The following is a 25,605-nucleotide window of genomic DNA, read 5'->3' on the forward strand; positions in this document are numbered from 1 at the left end:
TACTAGCAAAACTCAATAGAAAATGGATTCCTTAGGGCTGCTTCCCATTCTCCTAGGTGGGGGAAATTCATTAACGTCCTTGAAGGCAACCATGGATCACTACAAATAGAGCCCCTCAGGGATACATTCTCATTTTTTTTTTTTTATAAAGAGTATTCTCTTTAGGTTTTTTTGTTTGTTTGTTTGTTTGTTTGTAACTTTCATTCTGCATTCCCGAAAGGCCATCAAGCCAGCTCCTGTATAGATAGATTGCCTTGGTGCCATTCCCAAAGAGGTCATCCTTTGCCATGATCACGTCATCCAAGCTTACACCAATTAGCTCTTATAACTTAACCTGTTACTAATCTACGTTCTGCCACATGGCTCAGTTACCTCTCCGTACCATGTGTCTGACTTCTTTAGTGTCTTGGTGGTGTCTCTGGTACGCCTAGATTCTAACTCTCGAGTTCCTCTCTGCCTGAAGTCTAACCTAACCTCTCCTGCCTAGCTATTGCCTGTTCAGCTTTTTATTAAACCAGTCACAATGACACATCTTCACAGTGTAAACAAATATTCTGTGACAGCACTCCCCATCAATCACTCACTCATTAAGAAAATGTCCTACAGCCCCATCTTATGGAGGCATTTTCTCAATTGAGGTTTCTCTCTGATGACTTTAGCTTGTGTCAAGTTGACATAAAACTATCCAGCACAGGGGTGGAGAGACAGCTCGGCAGTTAAGAGCACTGGCTGTTCTTCCAGAGGTTCTGAGTTCAATTCCCAGCAACCACATGATGGCTCACAACCATCCATAATGAGATCTGGTGCCCTTTTCTGGCCTGCAGGCTTATGTACAGACAGAACACTGTGTACATAACAAATAAATAAATCTTTAGAAAAACAAACTACCCAGCACAAAAAAAAAAAAAAAAAAAAACACAAACAAATGGTTTGAGGGGCCTCACAGGATTCCCTGTCCAGAAACATTTAGAGATTTTCATGCAACAATGTTACGGCTTCTGGGAGTGTCTTTTCCGAGCCATGCAGGGTGCCTGCATTCACATTCTCCCATTTCTGTTGACATTGTTCTTCCAGACGTTCTCCCAGATCTGTAAGATACTCAGGGTTAGCACTATGTACTGAACTCTTTTTACAGAGGATGAGCAGGGGCTCTGAAAGCTCACAGCCATCTGTTCCAGGCAAATGACAATTCATCTTTGGCAGCAAATGGGATACTAAAAAAGAAACACTAGTAAGGCCCAATGCAGCAAGAAAACCCATCATTTGTATCAGTTATTTCTTTCTTAAAACTATGTGTTTATCTTTATGTATATAGGTGTCTTGCCTGCATGAATGTTTCTGCACCAAGTCTGTGCCATGTCTGAGGCCAAAAAAAGGTGAAAGACCCCCTGGAACTACATAATTTGTGAGCTGCAGGGTGGGTGCTGGGAGCTGGAGATGGGTCTTCTGGAAAAGCAGCCAGTGCTCTCATCTGCTGCTAAGCCATCTCTTCCGCCCCTATATCAATCATTTCCTCATAAGAGCAGTGCTGGGTAGTTGCAGGAATGGATGTCACTACCTATTCAGCTCTTTGTAATCTGATGTCATTGTCTACAAATTATCCTACTTTCACCCTGATGAGCTGCTGTGGGATCATTGCTCATCTCTCCACCCCAACTGGGTTTGGAGGGGGCTGTCCTGCATTGCTCAGCCTAGTTCAGGGGCAAGAGGAATCAGGACTCTGGGCTTGGTGGTATATGCTTTTAATCCCAGCACTGGGAAGGGAAGCAGGTAGATCTCTGTGAGTTCTGGGCCAGCCAGGGCTATACACTGAGACCCTATCTTTAAAATCAGCCACACCTGGGGCTGGAGAGATGGCTCAGTGGTTAAGAGCATTGATTGTCTTGCAGAGGACCTGGGTTTAATTTTCAGCACCTACATGGCTGCTCACAAGTGTCGGTAACTCCAGTTCCAGGGGACCTGATACCTTTACACCAATGCACATAAAGTTAAGTTATTTTTTAAAAAATCAGCCACACACACACAAATCAGCCACACCTGCCTGCACAAAGAGTTGTGACTGAGCAAACAATCTCTACTCTGGTATACTTTCTTTCAGACAAATGCATACAGTATGCCGAAGGGAAATAAGGGCCAAGTCCTAGACAGGTTTAATGATTTTCCCCTGTGCCACTCCATCATCCGTTCTTTCTTTGCTAAATTGTTGCTCATGCCTTAAAGCTTTTAAAACAATCAATCAAAAAAACCAGACAAACTCATAAACACAGCATTTTCTACCAATTTTCTTCCTAGGAACTCTAGCCTCACTCGAATGTTGCCTATCTGCTTTTGATTTACCAAAACAGACTCTTTGCCATTCTCTCGTTCCCTCTTGATTGCTTTAGCACTTTAGGAATCCAATTTACAGGCTGGTCTGCATCATTCAGTCCCACTAGAGCCTCTCGTACCTTGTAAAGATCATGCCCGACCTAGGCTCAGCAAAGCTGCTCAGCTCCATATTGCAGTCCCTGCTGAATGAACTTAACTCTCCAGTGAATACATCATTGCCAGGCTGAGCGAACTGGGACATCAAAAAAATAGTCTTAGTAATGTCTGCCCCTCTTCTGTTGTCTTTCAACCCATGACATCCACGGGACCTCAGCTGGTGGTGACCTAGTGTTCCAGGGTTCACAGGGGCCAGTCCACCTGGGACTGATCTTGCTTGAGTTGCTTCAGGCTATACAGCCTGTGTCAAGAAGGGATAGGCATTTATTTATTTATTTATTTATTTATTTATTTATTTCTCCATTTCCAAAACAATCACACTAATCCCATCTTTCCCAAGCCCTACAGCCTCATGAGCCAGGATGTGAAGGGCTCTTTTATCTCTATTCACCCCAGACAGGTTAGCAACATCAAACCAAAGGAATAATTCTACCCAATCTAGCTTGGTGAAGCAGAGAGCATGGGGACTCAAAGGCAGCTACATCACCAAGAAGCCCACCCCAACACTGACGCAAGAAAGCCACACCCCTGAAATTTCTTGTCTAACCAGCTGGTGGCTCTACTGAGTCTCTGAGAGTAACCTTGGGGAGGGAGCTCATGAGGAACCTTCTAGGCTCCTGCTAACGTTTGTAGGCATTAGCTCCTCAGCCTTGAGTCTTCCTCCTTCCAACAAGGAATATTTCAGTTCTCCTGTAATCTGGGCACTCCACCTGGGGAGCCATAGGTTACTGGGTAAGTTAGGACCTCTTTGAGTGCTTAAGTATCATTAATAAAAGAGTTTAAGAATAGTTGGAGAGGGGCTGGAGAGATGGCTCAATGGTTAGGAGCACTGACTGCTCTTCCAGAGGACCGGGGTTCAATTCCCAGCAACCACTTGGCAGCTCCCAACCGTCTGTAACTCCTGTTCCAGGGTATCCAATACCCTCATAAAGACATTCATTCATGCAGGTGAAACACCAATGTACATAAAACAAAACAACAACAACAAAAGAATAGTTGGAGAAGGGTACTCAAGGACAATTTTGTTAGAGATCAAAATAAAAATAATAAAAGAAAAGCCTCAGAGCAGGCAGGTTGTAAATCCTGGCAGAGAAGGAAGACAGAGAAGAGAGAGAGAGACAGTCACGATGCCTGTAAGAGGGCACAGATCTTCCACAGATCCCCCTGTGGAAGGGGGAGGAGAATAGCATTAGAGAAGGGAGAAAGCCCAGCGAGTCTGGGAAAGCACACCGAGACCAGCCAGTATCCAAAAGGAAAGGAAAGGAAAATGAAAAGCCATGCACTCCTGAGTAATTTGGAAAAGTGAATAGGCTTAGCCCATCCACAGGGAGTGAGCAGCAGAGAGGACATGAAAAGGGTAATGAGTCCTCCCAACTCTTTAGCATGATGTAAGGTGAGCCACTTTTCCTGAGGCAGGTTGCTGCCAGGCTATTCACAGGCTGAGCTAGATTTACTTTTCTGGGGAGCTTGGAATGCTAGGTCTCTACCCAGAGCCAGAGCTATAATTCAGATTTGCTTATTTATTTATTTAATTTATTGAGATGAGGTCTTACTATGTAGCCCTGGCTGGTCTTAGAATAGTGATTGGCAGTGTATTTAACAACGCTTTGAAAGGCAGCTACATACCACGAGGATCCTGTCTTAGTCACTGTCTATTGCTGTGAAGAGACACCATGACCAAGGCAACCATTACAAAAACAAGCATTTCACTGGGTTAGTCCATCATCAAGATGGTGGAGAGCATGGCACTGGAGCCGCCGCTGAGAGCTGCATCCTTATCTAAGGCGGTGAGGCAGAGACAGCAAGCCAGGCATGGGCTTTTGAAAACTCAAAGCCCACCCCAGTGATACATTTCCTCCAACAAGGCCACACCTCCTCATCCCTCTAACCCTCAAACAGTTCCATTCCCTGGTGATTAAGCAACCAAATATATGATGTTATGGGCACCATTTTCCTTCCACCCACCACAGGTCCCCATCCTATGTCTATTCTGTGACCTCAAAGAAGTCTCTTTAGCCTCAGGTTTCTTGTCTCCACATGGAAGATAACAAACTTTTGCTATAAACTGGGCATCAAGCGTCTTCCCAAGTGGTTTGTATTGAAGGCTTGGTCTCCATCTGGTGGTACAATTGAGAAGTAGTTGGATTAATAGCTGAGGAGCTATTAGATGGTACCTTCCTGAAAGGTCACTAGAGGCATGCCTTTGGAAGTACTGTCTTGTTCCTGCCAGCCATGAGGTGATTGGTCCTTAATGTTGAGGACATATCACAGACCCCAAAGCAGAGACAGCTGACTGGGGACTGAAGCCTCTGACATGATGATCCAAAGGCGATCATCCTCCTCCCCTTCAGTTGTTACTCAAAGGTTTCAAAACTCAAATGCACACACTCAAACTGGGGTGTGTGCTGGCTAGTTTTATGTCAACTTGATAAAAACTATAATCAAGAGAGGAGGAAGACTCCATTGAGGAAATGCCTCTATATGATTAGGCAGTAGGTAGCCTGTAGGCAGCAAATTCTTACTGATTAATGTAGGAAGGCCCAGATACACTGTAGGTGGTTTCACCCTGGGCTGATGGTCTTGGGTTCAAGAAGAAAGCAAGCTCAGAAGCCACGAAGAGCAAGCCAGTAAGCAGCGCTCCTCTATAGCCTCTGTGTCAGCTCCTGTCTGAAGGTTCCTGCCATGTTGAGTTCCTGTCCTGAATCCTTTGAGGATGAGCATGATGTGGAAATGTAACAAAATAAACCCAGTCCTTCCTGAGTTGCTTTTTGTCTTAGTTAGGTTTTTGTTGTGAAGAGACACCATGACCATGGTAACACTTACAAAGAAAATTTTTTTCTTTTTTTTTTTTTGGTTTTTCGAGACAGGGTTTCTCTGTGTAGCTTTGGAGCCTATCCTGGCACCTTTAATTGGGGTGACTCGCTTATACTTTCAGAGGTTCAGTCCATTATCACATGAGGGGAAGCATGGCGGTATGCAGACAGACATGGTACTGCAGAGGTAGCTGAGAGTCTGATATCTTGCAGGCAACAGGAAGTCAATTGAGACATCCAGCAGTGTCCTGAGCATAGGAAACCTCAAAGCCCATCCCCACAGTGACACACTTCCTCCAACAAGGCCACACCCACTCCAACAAAGCCACACCTCCTAATAGTGCCATTCCCTGAAATTATGGGGGCCAATTACATTCAAACTAACACATTTTTGGTCATGATGTTTTATCACAGCAAAAAGACACCCTAAAACAGAGTTCAAATGTTATACTAAGATTGATCGTTCTTTGTAAAAGAAACTTATTAGAAGAGATATTAATAAATAGACAGGCAGACAGCAACATGGCGCGAGCACTGAGGGGAACAGCAACCCCAAACCTTTTGGTTACCTCAGGTATTTTGTCAGTGATGGGGAAAAAAAGAAAGAAAGAAAAAGGCATACCATCTTAGTTACTTTTCTATTGCTGTGAAGAGACACTATGACCAAGGAAACTTATAGAAGAAAACGTTTATTCTGGCTCATGGTTCCAGAGGGTTAAAAGCCCGAGATCACCATGACTGGGAGCATGGCAGCAGGTGGGCAGGCATGAAGCTAGAAGCAGCTAAGAGCTCACATCCTGATCCACAAGTTGAAGGCAGAGAAAGCTAACTGGAAATAGGGTGGACTTTTGACATATCTCTTCCATCAAGGCCAAACCTCCTAATTCCTTCCCAAATAGTTCTACCAACTCGGAACCAGACATTCAAATATATGAGCCTATGGGGGCCATTCTCATTGAGCTCCACTAACCCCCATTCTTTAAGATACTATGGGCATGCAGAGCATAGCAACCACCCTGGTAGGGCCTATGGGCCATAACAACCAGTTGACCAATCAACACAGGGCAAACCCTCCAAGCCCGGAGGCACACCAATCCTGAGCCTGTGCATACCCCTAGACACTCCCCTTACGCTGCCCTATAAGATCTCTATGCAGACGCTTCGAGCTGTCTTTCCTAGCCATCCGCCATGGTGGGTGGATGAAAGACCCCCCAAGCTATCATGGGGTTAGCTCGTTAAACAACTATAGTAAAGCCTCGTGCAGTTTGCATCAAAAAAAAAAAAAAAAAAAAAGATACTATGGGCATGGCTTTAAGACATGTCTATGATTCTAGTGCTCAGAAGGTAGAAACAAGAATCACCCAGTTCCAGGCCAGCTCGGGACATCAAAGACCAACACAGTGCCCAGGGCAGATCCTCCTCTCTTCCCTCTCAGCTTGTTTTCCTAATTGTCCACTTTCACGTCCTTCGGATGAGAGCACCTGTTTTCACTGCTCCTATTCTTTCTAACAAAGTGCTCCGGTGGGAAGAACCCTGCATGTGTAGTCAGGAAACCAGGGCTTAAACTGGGCTCAGTGTGTGTCAATATTTCGTTTATGATCTAACAAATAAAGCTTGCCTGAAGATCTGAGTGCAAGGCTAACCAGCCACACAAGTTAGCCATAGAGGCCAGGCAGTGTGGTATACACCTCTAATCCCAGCTCTTGGGAGGCAGAGGCAAATGGATCTCTGTTAGTTCAAGGCCAGCCTCAACCGAAACTGAATCTGTCTAAAAGAGAAACAGCTCACACAAAGGTCATCTCAGCACTTGGGATCCCACACCTTTAAAATCCCAGCACTAGAGAGGAACATAAGGCAGAATGAGACAGGAGCATTGCAGTCTGAGGTCTGGTGGAGAGCAGTGTGGCCTGTAGTAGTCATACTGAAGACAGGATTGCCCCTTTTGGTCTGAGCCTGGTAAAAGTGAGAACTCTCCAGTGGTTGGCTGCTTTGCTTTTCTGATCTTCAACTTGAACCCCAATATCTGTCTCTGGGTTTTTATTATTCCTGCTACATTAGTGGCTCATGCCTATACTCCAGGACCTTGGGAGAGGCAGGAGCATTAGGAGTTCAAGGTCAGCTTCGGCTATACTGCAAATCCAAGGCAAACCTAAGACTCATAAGACACAGTGTGTGTCTTTTTATTTGCTTAATCTTCATTCTTTAAACTTTAGTTTTGTTTTTCTCAAGACAGGATTTCTCTGTATAAGAGTCATGGCTGTCCTGGAACTCAACTTTGTAGAGCAGGCTGGCTTTGAACTCACAAAGATCTGCATGTCTCTGGCCCCAGAGTGCTGGGATTAAAGATGTGTACCACCATGCCCAGCTTATTTTTAAATTATGTGTATGCATGAATGTCTGTGTGCAGGTATGTGCAAGTGAGTGGAACTGCCCAAGATGGCTGGAAGCTGGAGTTATTGGCAGCTGTGAACCACCAGAAGAGCATACTGGGAACTAAACTCATTCCCTCTGTAAGAACAGTACATTCTCTTAATAGCTGAGCCACCTCTTCAGCCCCAGCCCCCAAACCCCAAAACAACAGAGTAAAGAAGTCTGCTTCCTTGGGCAAACAAATAAAAACACCAGCCACAAGCGATGATACTTTGCCTCTCTTGGCCCTCATCTTTCTGTTCCTGTAGTCCTGTCATCTGGTTAGGGGTGGTGTTCAGCTGGGCTGGCAATGGTTGTGAGCCCTGTGGGGCTACCCCTGTGTACACTGACTTCTGACCTTGGTCAGAGGCAGAAGGCAGACTACATGAAGGGTATAAGAAAGTGTGAAAGCCAACCTGCCATGAAGCCAGCCCAGATGTAGGTCTCAAGGTTTGCCCTAAAGGCCTGCTGGGTGGGGAAGAGGGAGAGTAAGGATGGAATCTTTCCACAGACCTGCTCCATTCCCTCTACCAACAAGGGAAAACAAGGAATGGAGGGCTTTCGATGAAAAGAATATAAAAGCCCGCATGGATTAACTCAATGAAGCATTGTCACTTTTGCTGGATTTCTTTTATTCTTGGGTGGTAGTGAGGTTAGAAAAAAGGTTTCTTGCCGGGTGTTGGTGGCACACGCCTTTAATCCCAGCACTCGGGAGGCAAAGGCAGGTGGATCTCTGTGAGTTCGAAACCAGCATGGTCTACAAGAGCTAGTTCCAGGACAGCCTCCAAAGCCACAGAGAAACCCAGTCTCGAAAAACCAAAAAAAAAAAAAAAGGTTTCTTGTGTAACCTTGGCTGCTTGGCTGTTCTGGAACTAGCTCTATCGATCAAGCTGGCCTCAAATTCAGAGACCTGCCTGCCTCTGCCTCCCGAGTGCTGGGATTAAAGGTGTGCATATGTCAACACCCCCAGCCTAGATTTTCTTTCTTTTCTATTTTATGGGCATTGGTGTCTTGTCTGTGTGAGGATGTCAGATCTCCTGGAACTGTAGTTACAAATAGCTGTGAGCCACCATAGGGATGCTGGGAACTAAACCCAGGTCCTCCAGAACCCTCTTATTTACACAAAAAGAGGAATTGCTGTGGGAACTCATTCAGCCAATAGCCTTTGTGCTGTTGCCCATTAAGGCATCGTCTCAGGTGAACTGATAAGGGGAAGGAGTGTGCTCCTGCTCTTTCAGTGGGGGTCAGAGATCGGATTGCAGTTTAGACCTCACAGTTCTCTGTTTGTCATATTTGAATGACTCCCCAGTAAATACTGACTTCCCTTTATTTCAGGCTCTCGTATTGCAATCATCTGCTACTTTTAGTGCTCCTAACCTTTGGACCATCTCTCCAGCGCCTAGATTTTCTTTATTTATTGTGCATATGTCTGTGAGTGCATGTACACATACCAGAGCTAGCTTGTGGAGGTCGGAAGGCAGCCTGGAAGACTTGGTTCTCTCCTTCTACCATGGGAATTCTGCAAATAACTCACTGTGTTTCCCGGCTGATCTAAGTGAACTCAGTGAGAGTCACCTGCCTTCCCTACCGAGTGCTGGATTAAAAGGCCACCACACCCAGCCCAGGGCCTTGTGTTTGCCACAGAGCTAATACCCCAACTTCTGAACACACCTACACTATTTACAATGACTAGAGGACAACTGGGGTGTCTGGACCTCTAGTCCTAATAATGTTAAGAAATACACAGTCACATATAATCAAACAAACTAAATGATAATTAACAATACATCTTTAAAAAACCAAGTTGAGAGCTGCCACGGTGGCACAGGCCTTTAATCCCAAAACCCCGCCTTTAATCTTATTTATTTATTTATTTATTTATTTATGGCTTTTCGAGACAGGGTTTCTCTGTGTAGCTTTGGAGCCTGTCCTGGCACTCACTCTGGAGACCAGGCTGACCTCGAACTCACAGAGACCCACCTGCCTCTGCCTCCCGAGTGCTGGGATTAAAGGCTGGGGTTAAAGGCGTGTGTCTCCAACGCCGGGCTCCGCCTTTAAGGTTAGCCCCAGCGCTCAGGAGGCAGAGGTCTGGACAGACACAGACACGGAGACGGAGACGGAGACGGGGGTGGGGGCGGGGGGCACAGCCGCAAAGCGCACTACGGGCAAACATCAAGTCTTCTTCCTCTAGGATCCTGACGGCCGCCGCCATCACCCCGTCCCGAAGCCCCCTCCGCACCGCACAGCAAACTAACCCGGGACGGCTAGACACAAGCTTTAAGCCACGGGCGAAGAGCCGGGAACATGGCTGACGTTTCCTCCCCTTGACACCTCTAACCATCCGGGGCGGCGCCGTCTCCCCGGACGACCCCAGGAGGTGTGGCCAGACTCCGGGAGCCACGCCCACAAGGGCCCGGCGCCTCTGCCGCGCCTCCTCCTGCGAGCCTCGGAGGGACCTGCGTGACGTCACTGCACTTCCTATGTAACCATCCGCCGCGGGAGAAAGTAGTCCCCGTCCCCCGCTGACCTCACCCCTCAGGCTAGGCAGCGCATAAACTTCTGGAGCCTCTCCGGACCCGACTGCGGTCCCGAGACCCCCGAGAGACCCTCTCAAACCCCGCAGGCCTGTCTTTCCACGGGGGCGGCGGCGCAAGTAGTCCCGGCTCAAGGGAGGCTGATGGGTTCCTCCGCGACGGGGGTGAGAGGATGGCGACCTCGTCGATGCCGGAGACGGAGAGCGACGCAGCAACTGGAGCCTCAGGTGAGTGACAGCCGGCGGCGGGCCGCCCCGCTGCACGCTGCCGTGCACTCGGGCCCTGCCGCGGGGCTGCCGGGTGGCGAGCTCCCGGGCCGGCGGGGCTGTCCGGACAGGGCCCCGGGGTCCCAGGCCCTTTAGCCGCTCTCGCATTTGCCTGAGCGGAAACCCGGCACCGCCACAAGATGGCGTCGGGCCTGGAGCTCAGGCAGCGCCGGGGACAGCCCCGCGTCGCCAAGCCCCGCGACCGTCGCTGTCAGCCCCCTCCGCAGGGGAGCCCGGGGAGGGGGAGCGAACCACTGACCCCGGGGGCCTGCGGGCCGTACCATTGGCGCCTCATCCGAGGGGACGCGGGGTCCGGAGGGCTGAGCCGCTCCGTGCTCGCCCTGGGTCGGAGGGTGATCCACGCCTCTGGGAGGAGCAAAGGGCGGAGATCGCCCGCCGCCGCGACCACCTTCCCCAGAGGGGCCCCGGCCGAGAGGCGAGGCTTCCCCGTCCTCTTCTGGAAGCTTCCCTGTCCGGGGCTCGAGGAAACCCCGCCCGCCCCGCCTGGTCGGATGCTCAGTCTTTGCATCTGCGGAATGGGCGCACCGATGCCCCCGGGTGGGCACGGCTTGGCCCGACCCGAAAGGCGGACCACTTGTTGCAGCCATGGTCCTGTCTTCTGGCAGAGTGAAAGCCTCGTACCCCGCGCGTCGCTGTCAGGCGCTCCCCCGATCCGATGGAGGAGAACGAGGTGGAGAGCAGTAGCGACGCCGCCCCTCGGCCTGGGCAGCCCGAGGAGCCCTCGGAGAGCGGCCTGGGTGTGGGCACCTCAGAAGCCGTGTCCGCCGACAGCAGCGATGCGGCAGCCGCCCCAGGATTAACGGAGGCCGACGACTCGGGCGTGGGGCAGAGCTCAGACAGTGGCAGCCGCTCTGTGGTATGGACCAGGCGGGACGGTGTGGGCAAGGGCATCCCGCAGAGCTTACTTGTAGAAAACATTTGTTGTTTCTAAAGCAGAGGCCATGCCGTGCCAAACCGCCGTGGTAGGTTTTGTCGTGTTTTGACAAACTCCGTAGTCAAGGGACATACCTAAAACCACTTGTTTCCACATCCTGCAAAAAGGGAAACAGAGGCAGAGCATGTGGACAGAGCCAGGATTCATTATCTGCCGTCCTACCCAGAGCCCTCAGGCTCTGTCAGCCCTTTCTGGTACAAATGTTGATCATCTCACAGTAACCTCAGTCTCCCCGTCTATCAAGTGGAATGGGAATGCCTGATTCCGTATGGGTGCTGGGCTGTAAGGGGAGAAAAACACCCTGATCCGCCTCTTCCTGACCCAGTACTTTGTTCTTGAGTGAGCTACCTAATGTCTTACCCCCACCCCCCACCCCTCTGTCAAGTGAGAATTACAAGTATGTTTATCTCTTTAGTGAGTAATTTTGCAAGGTAGGACTCCACTTGCGGGCCAGTACTAAGCGGTGGCCCTTGTGTGGTTTAGGGTTTCATTAACTCAGCAGAAACGGACCTCCTTTGAGGCTGAACATGTGCTAAATTATGGGGTTACGGCTAGGGACAGGACAGGGGTGGTCCATGTCCTTGCAGAGGACACAACCTAGTGTGGAAAGTATTACGGTGCAGGGGTGTGATAGGTTTGGGCTGAGCACCTGGGTCTGTAATTGGACACAGCTTCTCTGGAGTGTAGACCAACCTGCCATCATGCCCAGTGTGGTGGAGGGGACAATGTCGCTATAAAGTGCTCGTGGAGAATGTCCTAAGCTTGGCTTCTTGGAGGAGGCAGCAGCTAAACAGTGCCAGAAGACTGGGTGCAACCTGGTAATGGGGTGGTGTGGAAGAGTTTGAGGCGGAGGCAGACATTTATGCAAAAGCGCGAACGTTGTTCCTCCTGGCTGTGGTGTGTGGTGTAGAGAGGCCCTTCCTTTAGCCCTGCCTGACTACATCCATGGGCTTCAGGGCTCTCAGTGTCTGGAGAGCTCTCCTGGTCCTCTGTGGGGTGGAAGTGTGGGTACTTTACGTGCTTTGTTTTGGGGATCTGTAGGCTGCTCTGTCCTGCGGCATCCCTGGCTCCTGACCTGGCCCTCTGCTTCCTGCTGCTAGGAGGAGGTATCCGAGAGCATTTCAACAGACGCGTTGCCTCATGGCTACCTCCCTGATTCATCTTCTGTGTCCCGGGGAACAGTGGCAGAGGTGCCAGGTGGCCCCCCAGCCCTGGTGCATTCCAGTGTTCTCCCAGACCCCAGCCTGCTGGTGTCAGACTGCACAGCTTCCTCTTCAGACCTAGGTGCTGCCATTGACAAGATCATTGAGTCCACCATTGGCCCCGACCTCATCCAGAGTGAGTAGGGAGAGGGTGTGGCCCTGCGGAACCCCACAGCCAGCTCTGTGGATGAAGCTACTATGGAGTGTATAAGGGGAACTAATGGCTGTTTCCTAGTAGTAAATGACACAAAGATCAAACAGGATGCCACAGTGAGTTCTTAGTATAATGCCTGGATGTCACAGCGCTCAGTAGTAGAGATAGTCGGAGCCAGGCCAGTAAGATGGCTCAGTTGGTAAAAGTGCCTGCCAAGCAAGCCTGGTGACCACTCCTGAACCCACCCAACAGTGGAAGGAAAGAACCATTTCCACAAAGTTTTTCATCAGATTTCCACATACATGCCCGTATACACACAAGGAACGTGCAATAGGAACGGATTTTTAAAAACAGAAGCAGTTGTATCTGGCTTTGTGCTGGGAGCAATTATAAACACTTGATACACAGGAGGTCACAGATCTTGTCATTAACCTGGCCCACATGGGAACTAAAGGCACAGCAGACACAAAAATGACTTACCAGTGACTCTGATAAGTGGAGGGTGGCCTGGAGTAAGCCCAGGTAGGTGACCCTGAGTTCAAGACACTATGGTGGGTCTTTTATGGTTAGTGACATGCACAGTGTCCCCAGCACCTCACAGAGCTCCGGCCTGGTCTGAGAACCACTCTGAAAAAGATAGTGCAGGATCTGTATCCTGAGGACGTGTGGAGAGGGCAGAGGAAGACATTCTAGACCCTTTTGTCAAAGACTGGACAGCTGGGTTAACTCTGGCATCCTGGTGCCTGGGCTAGCACATCCCCTCACCAGACCTCCCACCAGCCTGCAGTGGAAGTACCCATAGCTCGGGGGGGGGGGGGGGGGGGGGGGATATGCAACTGGTCTCCAGTTGCCAAGTAGAGCCCAAGGGTGGGCCTACAGCCAAGATCCCTCTGAGGACTGTCACCCTTTGCCTTTTCTGTCAGGATGCATCACTGTGACCAGTGCTGAAGAAGGAGGAGCTGAAACCACTCAGTACCTGATCCTACAGGGCCCAGATGATGGTATGAAACCTGTTGCCAGTCCTAGGGAGCCCTGTGATAGATCAGAGTAGAACGTCCATGCGACCCTAGAGGGTTAGCCATTGCCCTGGCCTCTGACAAGGTGGCCTCTGTGGGGAATTGGGGCCTGCTGGGAAGAGCAGCTGATGCTCATGGACAGTCCTGCCTTCTGTTTTCTCTCCTGTGCTCAGGTGCTCCCATGACCTCACCAATGTCTACTTCCACCCTGGTCAATAGTCTGTCAGCCATTGAAACCGTGGCCGACGGCCCCACGTCCACATCAACGTGCCTCGAGCCTCCGGAGGAGCCCCAGGGAGAGCACAGCTCTGCAGCGCAGCCACTGCCAGCCTGTGGCCCTGATGAGCTGGAGCTGCAGAGCCTGGAGGCCCTGATGGAGGTGGTGGTCGTGCAGCAGTTTAAATGCAAGATGTGCCAGTACCGCAGCAGCACCAAGGCAACCCTGCTCCGCCACATGCGCGAGCGCCACTTCCGCCCAGGTGCACCTGCCGCAGCCACTTACTTAGGCCTGATGGGGGCGGACACACAGCCAGACATAGCAGCTTGTTTTATTCTTGCAGCAGCAACAGCAGCCGCCGCTGGTAAGAGGGGACGCCTACGGAAGTGGGGCACATCGACCCACAAGACCACGGAGGAGGAAGGGCCCGAGGACGAGGAGGAGGAGGAGGATGACATTGTGGATGCCGGGGCCATTGATGATCTAGAGGGTAAGCCACTCTCGAGGGTAGCCTCTGTCCCCACACCCATCTACACATACTGAGCCCCTCCAGTACAGAAGGGGGTCAGGCTGAGGAACAGGCTGCATACTGAAAAACAGAACAACAGAAGAAATAGAATGCAAGCAAACACACACACACACACACACACACATTTTTCATAGCTTCATTTGTCACAATTTATTTACTTATGTATGGTCATAAAAACTATTAGTAAAACCAGACACAGTGCTACCTGAAGTGCAGGCAGGAAGATCAGGAGTTCACTGTCACTCTCACTACATTGTTAGAGGCCAGCCTGAGCTACATGAGACCCCAATTCAAACCAATAAAATGTTTCACACACACACATAACCATTTGTGTGGATGCTTGCGCAGGCTAGAGGTTGATGTCAGATGATTTCCTCATTGCTCTCTACTTTACTTTTTGACACAGGCTCTCTCACTGAACCTAGAACTTGCTGTTTTTGATAGACTGGCTAGCCAGGAAGTACCAGAGACTGTCCTGTCGGTGTCTCTGGTGCTGGGACTATTAGCACCCACTGTCTGCACAGCTTTTGACATGGGTTCTGGGAGGCTGAACTCGGGTCTTCATGCCTGGCAGCAAGTGCTTCATTGATGTAGCCATTTCCCCAGCCCCTTGTTTTTCTACAAAGTTTTTTGGTGGTTGTTTTAATTATGTGTGTCTGTGTGTGGATATATGAATCTTGAGTGCAATACCTCTAGCTGCCAGAAGAGGGCATAATCCTCTGGAGCTGCAGTTACAGCTAGCTGTAAGCTATTCCACATGGGTGCTAGGAACTGAATTTGGGTCCTCTGCAAAAACAGCAAATGAGCCATCTCTCCAGTCTCCCCCTCCCCAACCTAATTTTTTGATGTGGAGTTTTCCTGTGTAGCCCTTGGTGACCTCAGACTCTTGTTCCTCCTGAATGTTGAGATTATAGGTGTGTGCCACCATAACTGGCTTCTTTTTCTCCTGTACTTTATGAGAGCTTGAATGCATTTATAACTAAGTTTTTCTGAGTTGAAGCAGGCTCACTCATTTTACGTTTGAATGGCTATGTTTGTTTAATGTGTGCGTGTGTGTGTTTTGTTTTTTCAAAACAGGGTTTCTCTGTGTAGCTTTGGAGCCTGTTCTGAAACTCACTCTGTAGACCAGGCTGGCCTTGAACTCACAGAGATCCGCCTGTCTCTGCCTCCCGAGTGCTGGGACTAATGGCCGTGTGTGGCTGCTGTCCACCAGATGGGACAGTTCAGTCTGGGAGTTTGTAGTCTCAGTGCTCATTGCCTGTTTACTCCCAGTGGCCTAAGTGGCTTGAGAACCAGGTACCTCTTTGTAATTACAAAGATGGTGAGCTATTGGCAGTGCAGGGAAAGGGAGGGTAGTCCTCTGTGGAGGAGGGCAGGGCTCTTCTTGGAGGGACCTCACTGGTGGAGAGAGGAGTGATGGGGAAGTGGCCTTTGTCAGGAGTGTGGATCTAGACACTGTCCTTTATGTCTTCACAGAGGACAGTGACTACAATCCAGCTGAGGATGAGCCCCGGGGCCGGCAGCTACGGCTCCAGCGTCCCACCCCCAGTACCCCAAGACCTCGAAGGAGGCCTGGCCGACCCCGAAAACTGCCCCGCCTAGAGACTGCAGACTTCTATGATGGTAAGACTTGGTCATGGGACAGCTCTGTGTGGGTGACACATGGCTCTGCTGCCTGATGCTTCCAGGGTACTTGGGAGACTGAGTGTGTGCAGAGCAGCAGTCTCAATCCACTGGCTGCAGGCTTCACAGAAAGGAGCCCTCCTGCCCCGGCCAGCCCGAAAAACCCAACTTTGGTGATTGTTTAGGCTTTAGGCAGATGCCTTCCAGTGTCAAATTATCACAGCAGGAGAAGGGGTTGAGCCTTTATAAGTGAACCATTAAAAGCCTTAAATGGCACTGAAATGAGAAGAGAAAAATAAGACCTGGTGGCTGCTGTGTTCCTAGAGGATATTACTTATTGTGGATGTGAGTACAAGCTCTGACCTAGAGATTGTCACTTTACCGCTTGGATCTCTTGTGTATGAGTGGAGGGTAGCCACTGTGTCTGTAGAGTTTGGAGGTAGATTCTGGAGTCTCTCCAGAGCTAGTGTGCAGAAAAGTAAATATAACCTACCCAGGCAACGGTTCACAATGAGAAGGAATGCCACTGATTCCAGGGGCCAGGGAAATGGCTCAGTGGGGGAGAACTTGCTGTGAAAGCATGGTAAGAGTTCAGGGCCCAGCACCCACGGAAGGAGCACTTGAAGTGGCTGTGTGTGCCCATGTTCCCAGTGTTGGGGGTCACAAACAGACTGATCCTGGGAACTCATGGGCCATCCAGCCAATGTGGAGCTTCTGCTTCATAGGGAGACCCTGTGTCACGTGAATAGGCAAAGAATAAAGAGCAGATATCCTCCTGTGGCCTTTCTGGTACAAGAACAGGTGCATGTATCTTACTTGTACAGCACACACAAAGGAGACACTGTTTCCATTCTGTATTGTTCTTTATTAAAAAAAAAAAAAAAAACAAGGGCTGGAGTGATGGCTCAGCCACTAAGCTGACCAGAGGTCCTTACTTCCAGAGCACCTGAGTTTAATTCCCAGCAACTGCATGGTGGCTCACAACCATCTATAGTGCAGTCTGATGCCCTCTTCTGGCCTGCAGGTGTACATGCAGAGCATTCCTACATAAAACATTTAAAGAAAAAGAAAGAGAAGAAGAATTAGTGCATGTTTGTGTGTGTGCACAAGCATGCCATGTGGAGCCCGGGTGAATCAGAAGACAGCTTATAGGAGTTGGTTCTCTTTCACCCTGTGGGCCCTGGTGATTGAACTCAGGTGTCAGGCTGGGCATAAAGGGCTTTGTTTATTCACTAAGCCTCATACCCATTCATTCTGTTTATTTTGTTGTGGTGTTGTTTTTGAGACAGGGTCTCTCTAGGTAGCTCTAGCAGGCCTGGAACTCATTATGTTGCCTAGACTGGCTTTGAATTCAAAGATCCTCCTGCCTGCCTTCTAAGTTCTGAGATTAATGGGGGTAGTTGGCCCCCATCCTTAATATTTAAAGTAGTGAAACTTGTTGATGGTTCCAGGGATGCAGGCCACGGTGTTGTGCATGCCAGGCAAGTGCTCTAACCCTGAGTCATACCCCTCCAGCCTTGAAGTGGTTTTGTTTGCTGTTTGTTTGTTTCTACTTATTTTTACTTGTTTGGGTGTTTTGCCTGTGTGTATGTCTGTTTACCATGTGCATGCAGTGTCTGGAGACATCAGATCCCCTGGGACTGGAGTTAGATGGGTGTAAGTTGCCACATGAGTGCAGAGAATTGAAGCTGGTGCTCTGGAAGGGCAGCCAGTGCTATTAACCACCGAGTCATCATTCCATCCCTTGGAATAGTATTTTTAAACAGTTTGAAAATGTTTCACGCCAGGTGGTGATGGCACACGCCTTTAATCCCAGCACTCAGAGAGTTTGTAAACTGTCTATGGAAGTCCTCTTGCCATGGACCCTCCCTTGGGTCACCAACCTCACAGTGTCAAAGTCACTGTTGTCTCCCAAATCCACAGTGTCCCTGTGGGTCATTAGACCAGTCGTAAGATGGGACAGATGAGACTCAGGAAGGAAGGGCCTTTGTCTGTGGGTGCACAGAAACCAGTGAGGTTGCTGAGTCTAGTGTCTGGCTGTCTGGACTGTTGCTGAGATACTGTCCCGTTTCTGTCCTGCTATGCTGAGTAGGTCAGGAGCAGGGTGACATCTGCATTGACCATGGGCTACCTGTGTCCATTCTGTGATGGGGTGCCCATCACTGGTCAGTTTGGGAGTTGACTGGCCTCTGGTCCTGGATTGTGTGACTGATTGTGATCTTTGTGTTGTGGCAGGTGTAGCAGAGCCTCTGGTGAGTTCCCAGAGCACACAGAGTTCTCCAGAACTGCAGGATCTTGAGGCTCCCAGCTCCTCGGGCCCAGGATGCCTATGGGGCAAGATGGGGAGGGGCCCAGTGGAATCCGGTGTGAGTCAGTCAGATGCTGAAAATGCAGCCCACTCTTGCAAGGATGAACCTGATGTCCCTCCCCGCCGCCGAGGGCGACCCTCCAGGAGGTTCCTAGGGAAAAAATACCGAAAGTAGGTAGTGTTGCAGAGGTGAGCTTGACAGGCTCGGGGGAGTTCCCTGGGCCTGCAGCCCAGCCAGTGGCCTCTCCACCCCTTCCTGACAGGTACTACTACAAGTCTCCCAAGCCACTGCTTAGGCCTTACCTGTGCCGCATATGTGGCTCACGCTTCCTGTCCCTTGAGGACCTGCGCTTCCATGTCAATTCCCATGAAGCTGGTGACCCACAACTCTTCAAGTGCCTGCAATGTAGCTACCGCTCCCGCCGCTGGTCCTCACTCAAGGTGTGTTGTCCAGAAGGGGTCACACAGCAGGAAGGTGTGGAGTTGCCTATGTACTGTGGTCGTCTAGCTTGGAAAGGGTACTGGGACATGGGGGTCTGTGGAGGGCTGCCACAGGCAGTTGACAAGGTGTCCAGTGAGGGACACCTTACTTTGAAAGTTCACAGTAGAGATGACTTATTCTCACTGCCGGACTGGCCAGGTGGGTGGCTCCTTCACAGTACTTGAGTCCTTCCAGCAGGTGGCAGTGGTATGTCTTAGGGAAGTGCCCCTCTCGCCTCATTTCCATTTTGGTCAGATGGTAACTCAGCACCAAGCCTGGCACAGCAGGTGTCTCTCTAGGTAGAGTCCTCAGCCGGGCAGTAGATCGCTGTCCACACTCAGCCCAAGGCTGCGAGTAGGGTGGGGTGAGGAAGAGGGAGGGGAAGCCAAGCCTCCAGCCCCATCTGTCTCTCTCAGGAGCACATGTTCAACCATGTGGGCAGCAAGCCCTACAAGTGTGACGAATGCAGCTACACCAGTGTCTACCGGAAGGATGTCATCCGCCATGCGGCCGTGCACAGCCGGGACCGGTCAGTGAGTTATACAGGGGCAGAGCAATCTAGGCAGGAAGAACATGTGGTCAGAAGTCCCATAGGTCCTCTGTAGCACACTGGTCTGGTCATGTCTCATTCACATGGTGTTAACAAACATTCAGAGACGCAAGGCGAATCCTACCTGATTGTTGGTCCCAGAACCCCTGGGGCCAGGGCCTGGCTCTTCCTTCAAATGGAAAGTAGAGGGGTCTGCAGGAAGTTGTGTGACCACAGGGGTTCATAGGTGACTAGAAGGTCTTATGCTGGTCAGGTGTGGCCCTGCTCCCCTCCCCTCAGTGCTAAGAGCAGATTAGGACTGAGCAAATCATATTTTCAGGCCTGGTGGCTGCTCAGTGAGTTCCAGCTAGGCCTATGGCTTCGGCAAAGACCTATTGACTTTTTTAGCATATGACCTGTGAGCAGAGGGTGGACCCGTGGGGTCCTGCAACCAGGGTGTGTGACAGTTTTCCAAGATTCTTGAAAGAGAAGGGATTGTGTAGCCTGCTAGGATTCCGGTCACCAGGGCTTTTCCCGTGGAGCTTCTTGGAGCCTCTAGTGCAAAAGTGTATTGTGTGAATGGAGGGGAGAGGACCATGACCCGCTTAACCATTATAGAGCTTGTCACTTGTGGAGCCTCAGCCTTCTTCCCAATGGACACCCACTGGTTTTCCATGGGTAACAGGGAGGGAGGGGTGGTCAGGACTGAGACCCGATGGCCATGGGGAAGCTGTGGTGTGACACTTGGTTTCTCCTTTCCCAGAAAGAAGAGGCCAGATCCGGTGAGTGTGGGACCTTGGCCTGGGAAGGGCCCTGGGCTGCTGATAGGGTGGTGGGTAGGAGGTGAGAGCTTCCTGCTCTGTCCCCTTCTCTCTCCCTCTGACCTCTCGTTATACCTTCCCAGACCCCAAAGCTGAGCTCTTTCCCTTGCCCAGTGTGTGGCCGTGTGTACCCCATGCAAAAGAGGCTCACACAGCACATGAAGACGCACAGCACTGAGAAGCCGCACATGTGTGATAAGGTGGGTGGGTCAGAGCTGCGGCGGGAGGCAGGGCCTTCCCTGGCCGCCCGAGTCTAACCTGCCTTCCCCCCTCAGTGTGGAAAGTCCTTTAAGAAACGCTACACCTTCAAAATGCATCTGCTCACACATATCCAGGCTGTTGCCCACCGCAGGTATGGCCCTACCAGAGCGAGGTCCCGGGGTCAGGAAGGAACCCCTCCTATTTCTCAGCTCCCTGTAAACTGCCTCCAGGTTCAAATGTGAGTTCTGCGAGTTTGTTTGTGACGACAAGAAGGCACTGTTGAACCACCAGTTGTCCCATGTTAGCGACAAGCCCTTCAGATGCAGCTTCTGTCCCTACCGAACCTTCCGTGAGGATTTCCTGCTATCCCATGTGGCTGTCAAGCACACAGGTCTGGCCAGCCCTCCAGTCCCAACTCCCCAATCAGAGCTCAGCTCTCTTTGCCCCTCTCAACAGCCCAAGCCTCAGATAGACTTATCCTTGTGCTATCACGGGATTCCTATGGCATTGCCTTGCTGCTGAGCCCAGCACCAGCAGCTTGCTTTCTCTGCCCTAGTTACGAAGGAGAGAAATGGGAGGTGTCTACTGTGTCAGGTCAGGAAGGGGACCTTGAGAGTTGACTGTAGCAGAAAGGTTAAATGTGGACGTGTCCCTGGTCCTTTCTGCTCTAGTCTACCAGAGTGGACAGCAGTGTGTATCCAAACATGGAAATGACTTGCTAGAATGAGTTTAGGGTTCCCTGGGGCCAGAAGATGGCCTCTTGGAAGGCTGCGTGGGCACAAGCATTCCCCTGTGCCCACAGGGGCCAAGCCCTTCGCCTGTGAGTACTGCCACTTCAGCACTCGTCACAAGAAGAACCTGCGCCTTCACGTACGATGCCGACATGCCAACAGCTTTGAGGAGTGGGGCCGGCGCCACCCTGAGGATCCCCCCTCCCGCCGCCGCCCCTTCTTCTCTGTGCAGCAGATAGAAGAGCTGAAGCAGCAGCACACTGGAGCCCCTGGCCTACCTTCCAGTGCACCAGGACCCCAGGTAGGTCCTGCTGGGAGGCAGCACACACAGTGTGAACAAACATGTCTCCTTTGCACGTTGTGATCCAACAGGATGATCCCTGCCTCCGTCACTGTGGCAGACACCAGCCAAGTGATGGGTACAGTTCTAAGCTTAGAGGAGGGTAGCTTTCCAGTGCTGGTCTGAACTGCAAATAGACCCGTAGCTTGGTTACAACAGTAGCTTATTTTTCTGAGCTGTGAAATAATTGCAAAGCTCAGCAGTCCTGAGCTGCTCTGGCCCCAACCCTGATGGTCAGGGAGAAGCTGAGTATTTTCGAACAACATCCTAGGATCTGTCTTTGGTCTTTATGGTGGCCCTGATGGTTCATCATGGCTTTAGGAACACCTTCCCAGCCACATTCCATGCCAGCATCGAAAGGAAGGGCTGGGAGATGGTAAGAATGATGCTTGCTGTCATCTATCCACGTCTTCCTCATGAAGCTTATTGGAAGTCACTGCTTAGTTACCTGCTACACTCTTAGAGCCAGGAGATGCTGAGCAGTGTCATCTTGTAGATGGGCACACTGTTGACAAGGAGGAAGGCAAAGGTATTTGTGAGATGGTTTAGCGAGTTAGGGTGCTTGTTGTCAAGCGGTATGACCTGATTTGGATTTCCAGGTCCTATGTGGTGGAAGTGGAGAAGTGACTTCCCAAAGTGGTTCTCTGATATCCATAACTGCACTGTGGCACTCGTACCTATACACAAACACACAAAATAAATGTAATTTTATTAAAGAGGAGGATGGATTGGATTTGGGGAAGGCATCTAGTATTCTGTCATGGGAGCTCCCAGTTGCCCTAGGAAGATGACCACACTAGGAAGATAGTACTGGAATTGGTGGTCATCTTGGGTATGTGTCCCATGCCTTTACATTTCTGAACCTCACCTTTCCATTGAGCTGGTAAATAACTTTAAAAACAGTGAGGGGATGGAGAGATGGCTCAGCAGTTAAGAGCACTGGCTGCTCTTCCAGAGGACCCGGGTTCAATTCCCTGCACCCACATGGCAGCTCATAAATATTTCTAGTTTCAGGGGACCCAACAACTTCACATAGACATACATGCAGGCAAAACATGAATGCACATGAAATAAAAATAAATCATTAAAAAAACAGTGAGCTCAACAAGGGACTTGTGGGAAATGATGACATCAGATGTGCTTGGGAAATGCACTTGGGTCTGCCCCCGCCTCAGGTTTGACTCCTTTCCCTTCCCAGGTCCCCCAAGAGCCAGCACCTTTCCAGTCACCTGAGACTCCCCCACTACTCTGTCCTGATGCCCTAAGTGGTGCCACAATCATCTACCAGCAAGGTGAACCTTAAAAGCAGGGAGTAGGGTAGGAAGATGGCATGGGTGGCATTGGGTGGTCCAGGTGTCCAGCCTGTTCTCAAGCTCAGGTCCCACCCCACCCAGGAGCTGAGGAGTCCACTGCGATGGCCACTCAGACAGCCTTGGATCTGCTGCTGAACATGAGCTCCCAGCGGGAGCTAGGGGCCACAGCCCTGCAGGTAAGCACCCAGGACTTCCCCTGCCCAGCTATTAAACATGACAGCTCTGCAGTAGTGACGCCATCCTACCCTGCTGGGGACAGATCCACCTAACCCTGATGGGCAAACTTGAAAGAACCGGCTCTGTGGAGCCGAGGAGGACAGTCTTTCCCAGTGCACTGTCCAGTTACCAGTGACCATCTGTCTTAGTCACTGTTCTATGCTGTGAAGACACCATGGCCAAGGAGGACAGTCTTTCCCAGTGCACTGTCTAGTTACCAGCAACCATCTGTCTTAGACACTGTTCTATGCTGTGAAGACACCATGGCCAAGGCAGCTCTTACAAAAGAACACATTTAATTGAGGGCTTGCTTACAATTTCAGCGGCTTAGTCCATTGTCATTATGGCAGGGAACATGACACTGAGCGGTAGCTGAGAGCTACATCTTGATCTGCAGCCTGAGAAAGAGAGAGAGACTGACCCTGGCATGGACTTTTGAAATCTTAAAGCCCACCCCCAATGACACCCTTCCTCCAGCAAGACCACACCTACTCCAATAAGGCCATACCTCTAGTCTTTTCAGAGTTCCACTCCCTGGTGACTAAGCATTCAAATAGATGAGCCTGTGGGGCCATTCTCGTTCAAACCCCCACTCCATTTCTGTGCTGAGGGGTTTGTGTTACTGCATGTGGTTCTCACGCTTGGCTTGTTTCTCACCATGTCTACTGGCACTGTGCGGGCTCCTCTGGGTCTAAAGCAGCTTCCTGTGTAAACACCACTTGCAGCCAGATCACTCCCAAGGCTTTGTCTAGCTCAGAGCTCTATCTGGCCTCTCATCAGCCGTGATGCCATCTCATGTCTCACACACCTACCACCGCCCCCACCCCAACCCCCACCCCCGTTCATCCTCTTTCCTCTGTCCCTCAAGCACAGGGACACTCAGCAGCACCTCTGTATCCCAGCCTCTTGGAAGGGGTGGAGTGTAGACCAAGGAGAGCATGTACCTATAATACCAGCATTTGAGCAGAGGAACCAGGAGCATAAGGAGTTGAAGGCCAGTCTGGGATACATGAGACCTTATCTCAAAAGAAAACAGAGCTGAAGAGTTGGCTCAGGGGTTAAGAGCATTGGGTAGACCCAGGTTCAACACATAGTATCTACAAGGCAGCTTACAATTGTCTTAACTCCAGCTACAGGGAATCCAGTATTCTCTTCTGGCCTCTGAAGTCACTAGACATGTGTGGTGTACAGATATACATATAGGCAAAACACTTGTACACATAAACTTAACAAAAAGTTAAATTCAGAAAGTGGAAGTCTGGAGTATGCCTTCCCTTACCTCTGATAGCCAGGTAGTGGGCTGAGGAGAGATTGCCAGGATTTTGTTTAGCTGCAAACCAACATATAGACATTTCTTTTAGAATAGATTCATTGCTCTGCTACTCAGTGATCTGTTGTTCAGGTGTGATACGCAGCTTGGCTGCTGGGTGTACATGGTCTTCTTCATAACATGTTGTTATGAAGTATAGTCTGGCCCAATGGTGGTGCACGCCTCTAATCCCAGCACTCGAAGGCAGAGGTAGGTGGATCTCCACGAGTTCAATACCAGCCTGGTCTGCAGAGAGAGTTCCAGGACAGTCAGGGCTACACAGAAACCCTGTCTTTAAAACCAAAAAAAAAGTATACTCTGATAGAGGTATAGTTTATGGTCCTATTTTATAATTCTGTTAAATTACACAGGGGCTAGACTTCTGCCCAAAGATTTAGTCTGAATTACCCGCTTGTCCCCTTCTCCTTTTTATGGATGTGCTAGTCCTTTGTTATTGCTTCGCAAGAACTCTTAGGATGTCTGGGGTTTTTTGGAGGGTGGGTTTTTGGTTTGGTTTGGTTTGGTTTGGTGTGGTTTTTGGAGAAAAGGGTTTCTCTATATAAGAACCCTGACTGTCCTGCAACTTGCTTTGTAGACCAGGCTGGCCTCAAACTCTCAGAGATCCACCTAGTTCTGCCTCCTGAGTGCTGAGATTAAAGGCATGCGTGTGCCACCATGCCCAGCTGAGTGTGTTTTAGGAAGTACTTGGGAGTGTAAATGAGTGGTGACAGCAGAGGCTGTGGTAGGATGGTGAGCTTTAAGGCGACAAGGACAATCTTGGACAGCAGCCCTGTTCCATTGGTGTTACTGCAGGTGGCTGTGGTGAAGTCAGAGGGCATGGAGGCGGAGTTGACATCTACTGGTAGGCAGCCTTCCCCTGAAGATACCACGCCACAGGTGGTGACACTTCATGTGGGAGAGCCAGGGAGCAGCTTGGCAGCCGAGAGCCAGCTAGGCCCCTCTGACCTACAGCAGATTGCCTTGCCATCTGGATCATTTGGTGGGGCCAGCTACAGTGTCATCACAGCACCCCCTCTGGAAGAGAGGACCTCAGCTCCTGGCACATCGTACAGGTAACTTGACTCAGTCTTTAAGAGGGGCTCCCCGCTCTAACCCAGTTAGCAGGAGGCAGGGTCCTGATTTGTACAGGGTGA

At 50.3% G+C, this 25,605-nt stretch overlaps 1 protein-coding gene across 5 annotated transcripts in view; it reads left to right on the forward strand.

Annotated features, from left to right (window-relative positions):
* Positions 1–10,333: 10,333 nt before the first annotated feature.
* The window catches only part of Znf335 (zinc finger protein 335), a 28,637-nt gene continuing 13,365 nt past the window's right edge, over positions 10,334–25,605 (forward strand). For 4 of the 5 annotated variants that reach the window (XM_035446614.1, XM_035446616.1, XM_027423427.2 and 1 more), the window contains exons 1-18: positions 10,334–10,467; positions 11,133–11,383; positions 12,562–12,799; positions 13,741–13,818; positions 14,007–14,312; positions 14,394–14,540; positions 16,056–16,202; positions 18,438–18,681; positions 18,774–18,951; positions 19,408–19,520; positions 20,284–20,302; positions 20,425–20,541; positions 20,617–20,693; positions 20,773–20,933; positions 21,345–21,574; positions 22,812–22,905; positions 23,008–23,102; positions 25,265–25,524. In XM_035446614.1, the coding sequence (XP_035302505.1) occupies positions 11,183–11,383; positions 12,562–12,799; positions 13,741–13,818; positions 14,007–14,312; positions 14,394–14,540; positions 16,056–16,202; positions 18,438–18,681; positions 18,774–18,951; positions 19,408–19,520; positions 20,284–20,302; positions 20,425–20,541; positions 20,617–20,693; positions 20,773–20,933; positions 21,345–21,574; positions 22,812–22,905; positions 23,008–23,102; positions 25,265–25,524 (2,705 nt within the window). In that variant the 5' untranslated portion in view covers positions 10,334–10,467; positions 11,133–11,182. The remainder of the gene's footprint in view (positions 10,468–11,132; positions 11,384–12,561; positions 12,800–13,740; positions 13,819–14,006; positions 14,313–14,393; positions 14,541–16,055; positions 16,203–18,437; positions 18,682–18,773; positions 18,952–19,407; positions 19,521–20,283; positions 20,303–20,424; positions 20,542–20,616; positions 20,694–20,772; positions 20,934–21,344; positions 21,575–22,811; positions 22,906–23,007; positions 23,103–25,264; positions 25,525–25,605) is intronic. The other variant, XM_035446615.1, reaches the window with a different exon arrangement.

Source organism: Cricetulus griseus, chromosome 6 (genome assembly GCF_003668045.3).
Source record: "Cricetulus griseus strain 17A/GY chromosome 6, alternate assembly CriGri-PICRH-1.0, whole genome shotgun sequence".
NCBI lineage: Eukaryota > Metazoa > Chordata > Mammalia > Rodentia > Cricetidae > Cricetulus > Cricetulus griseus.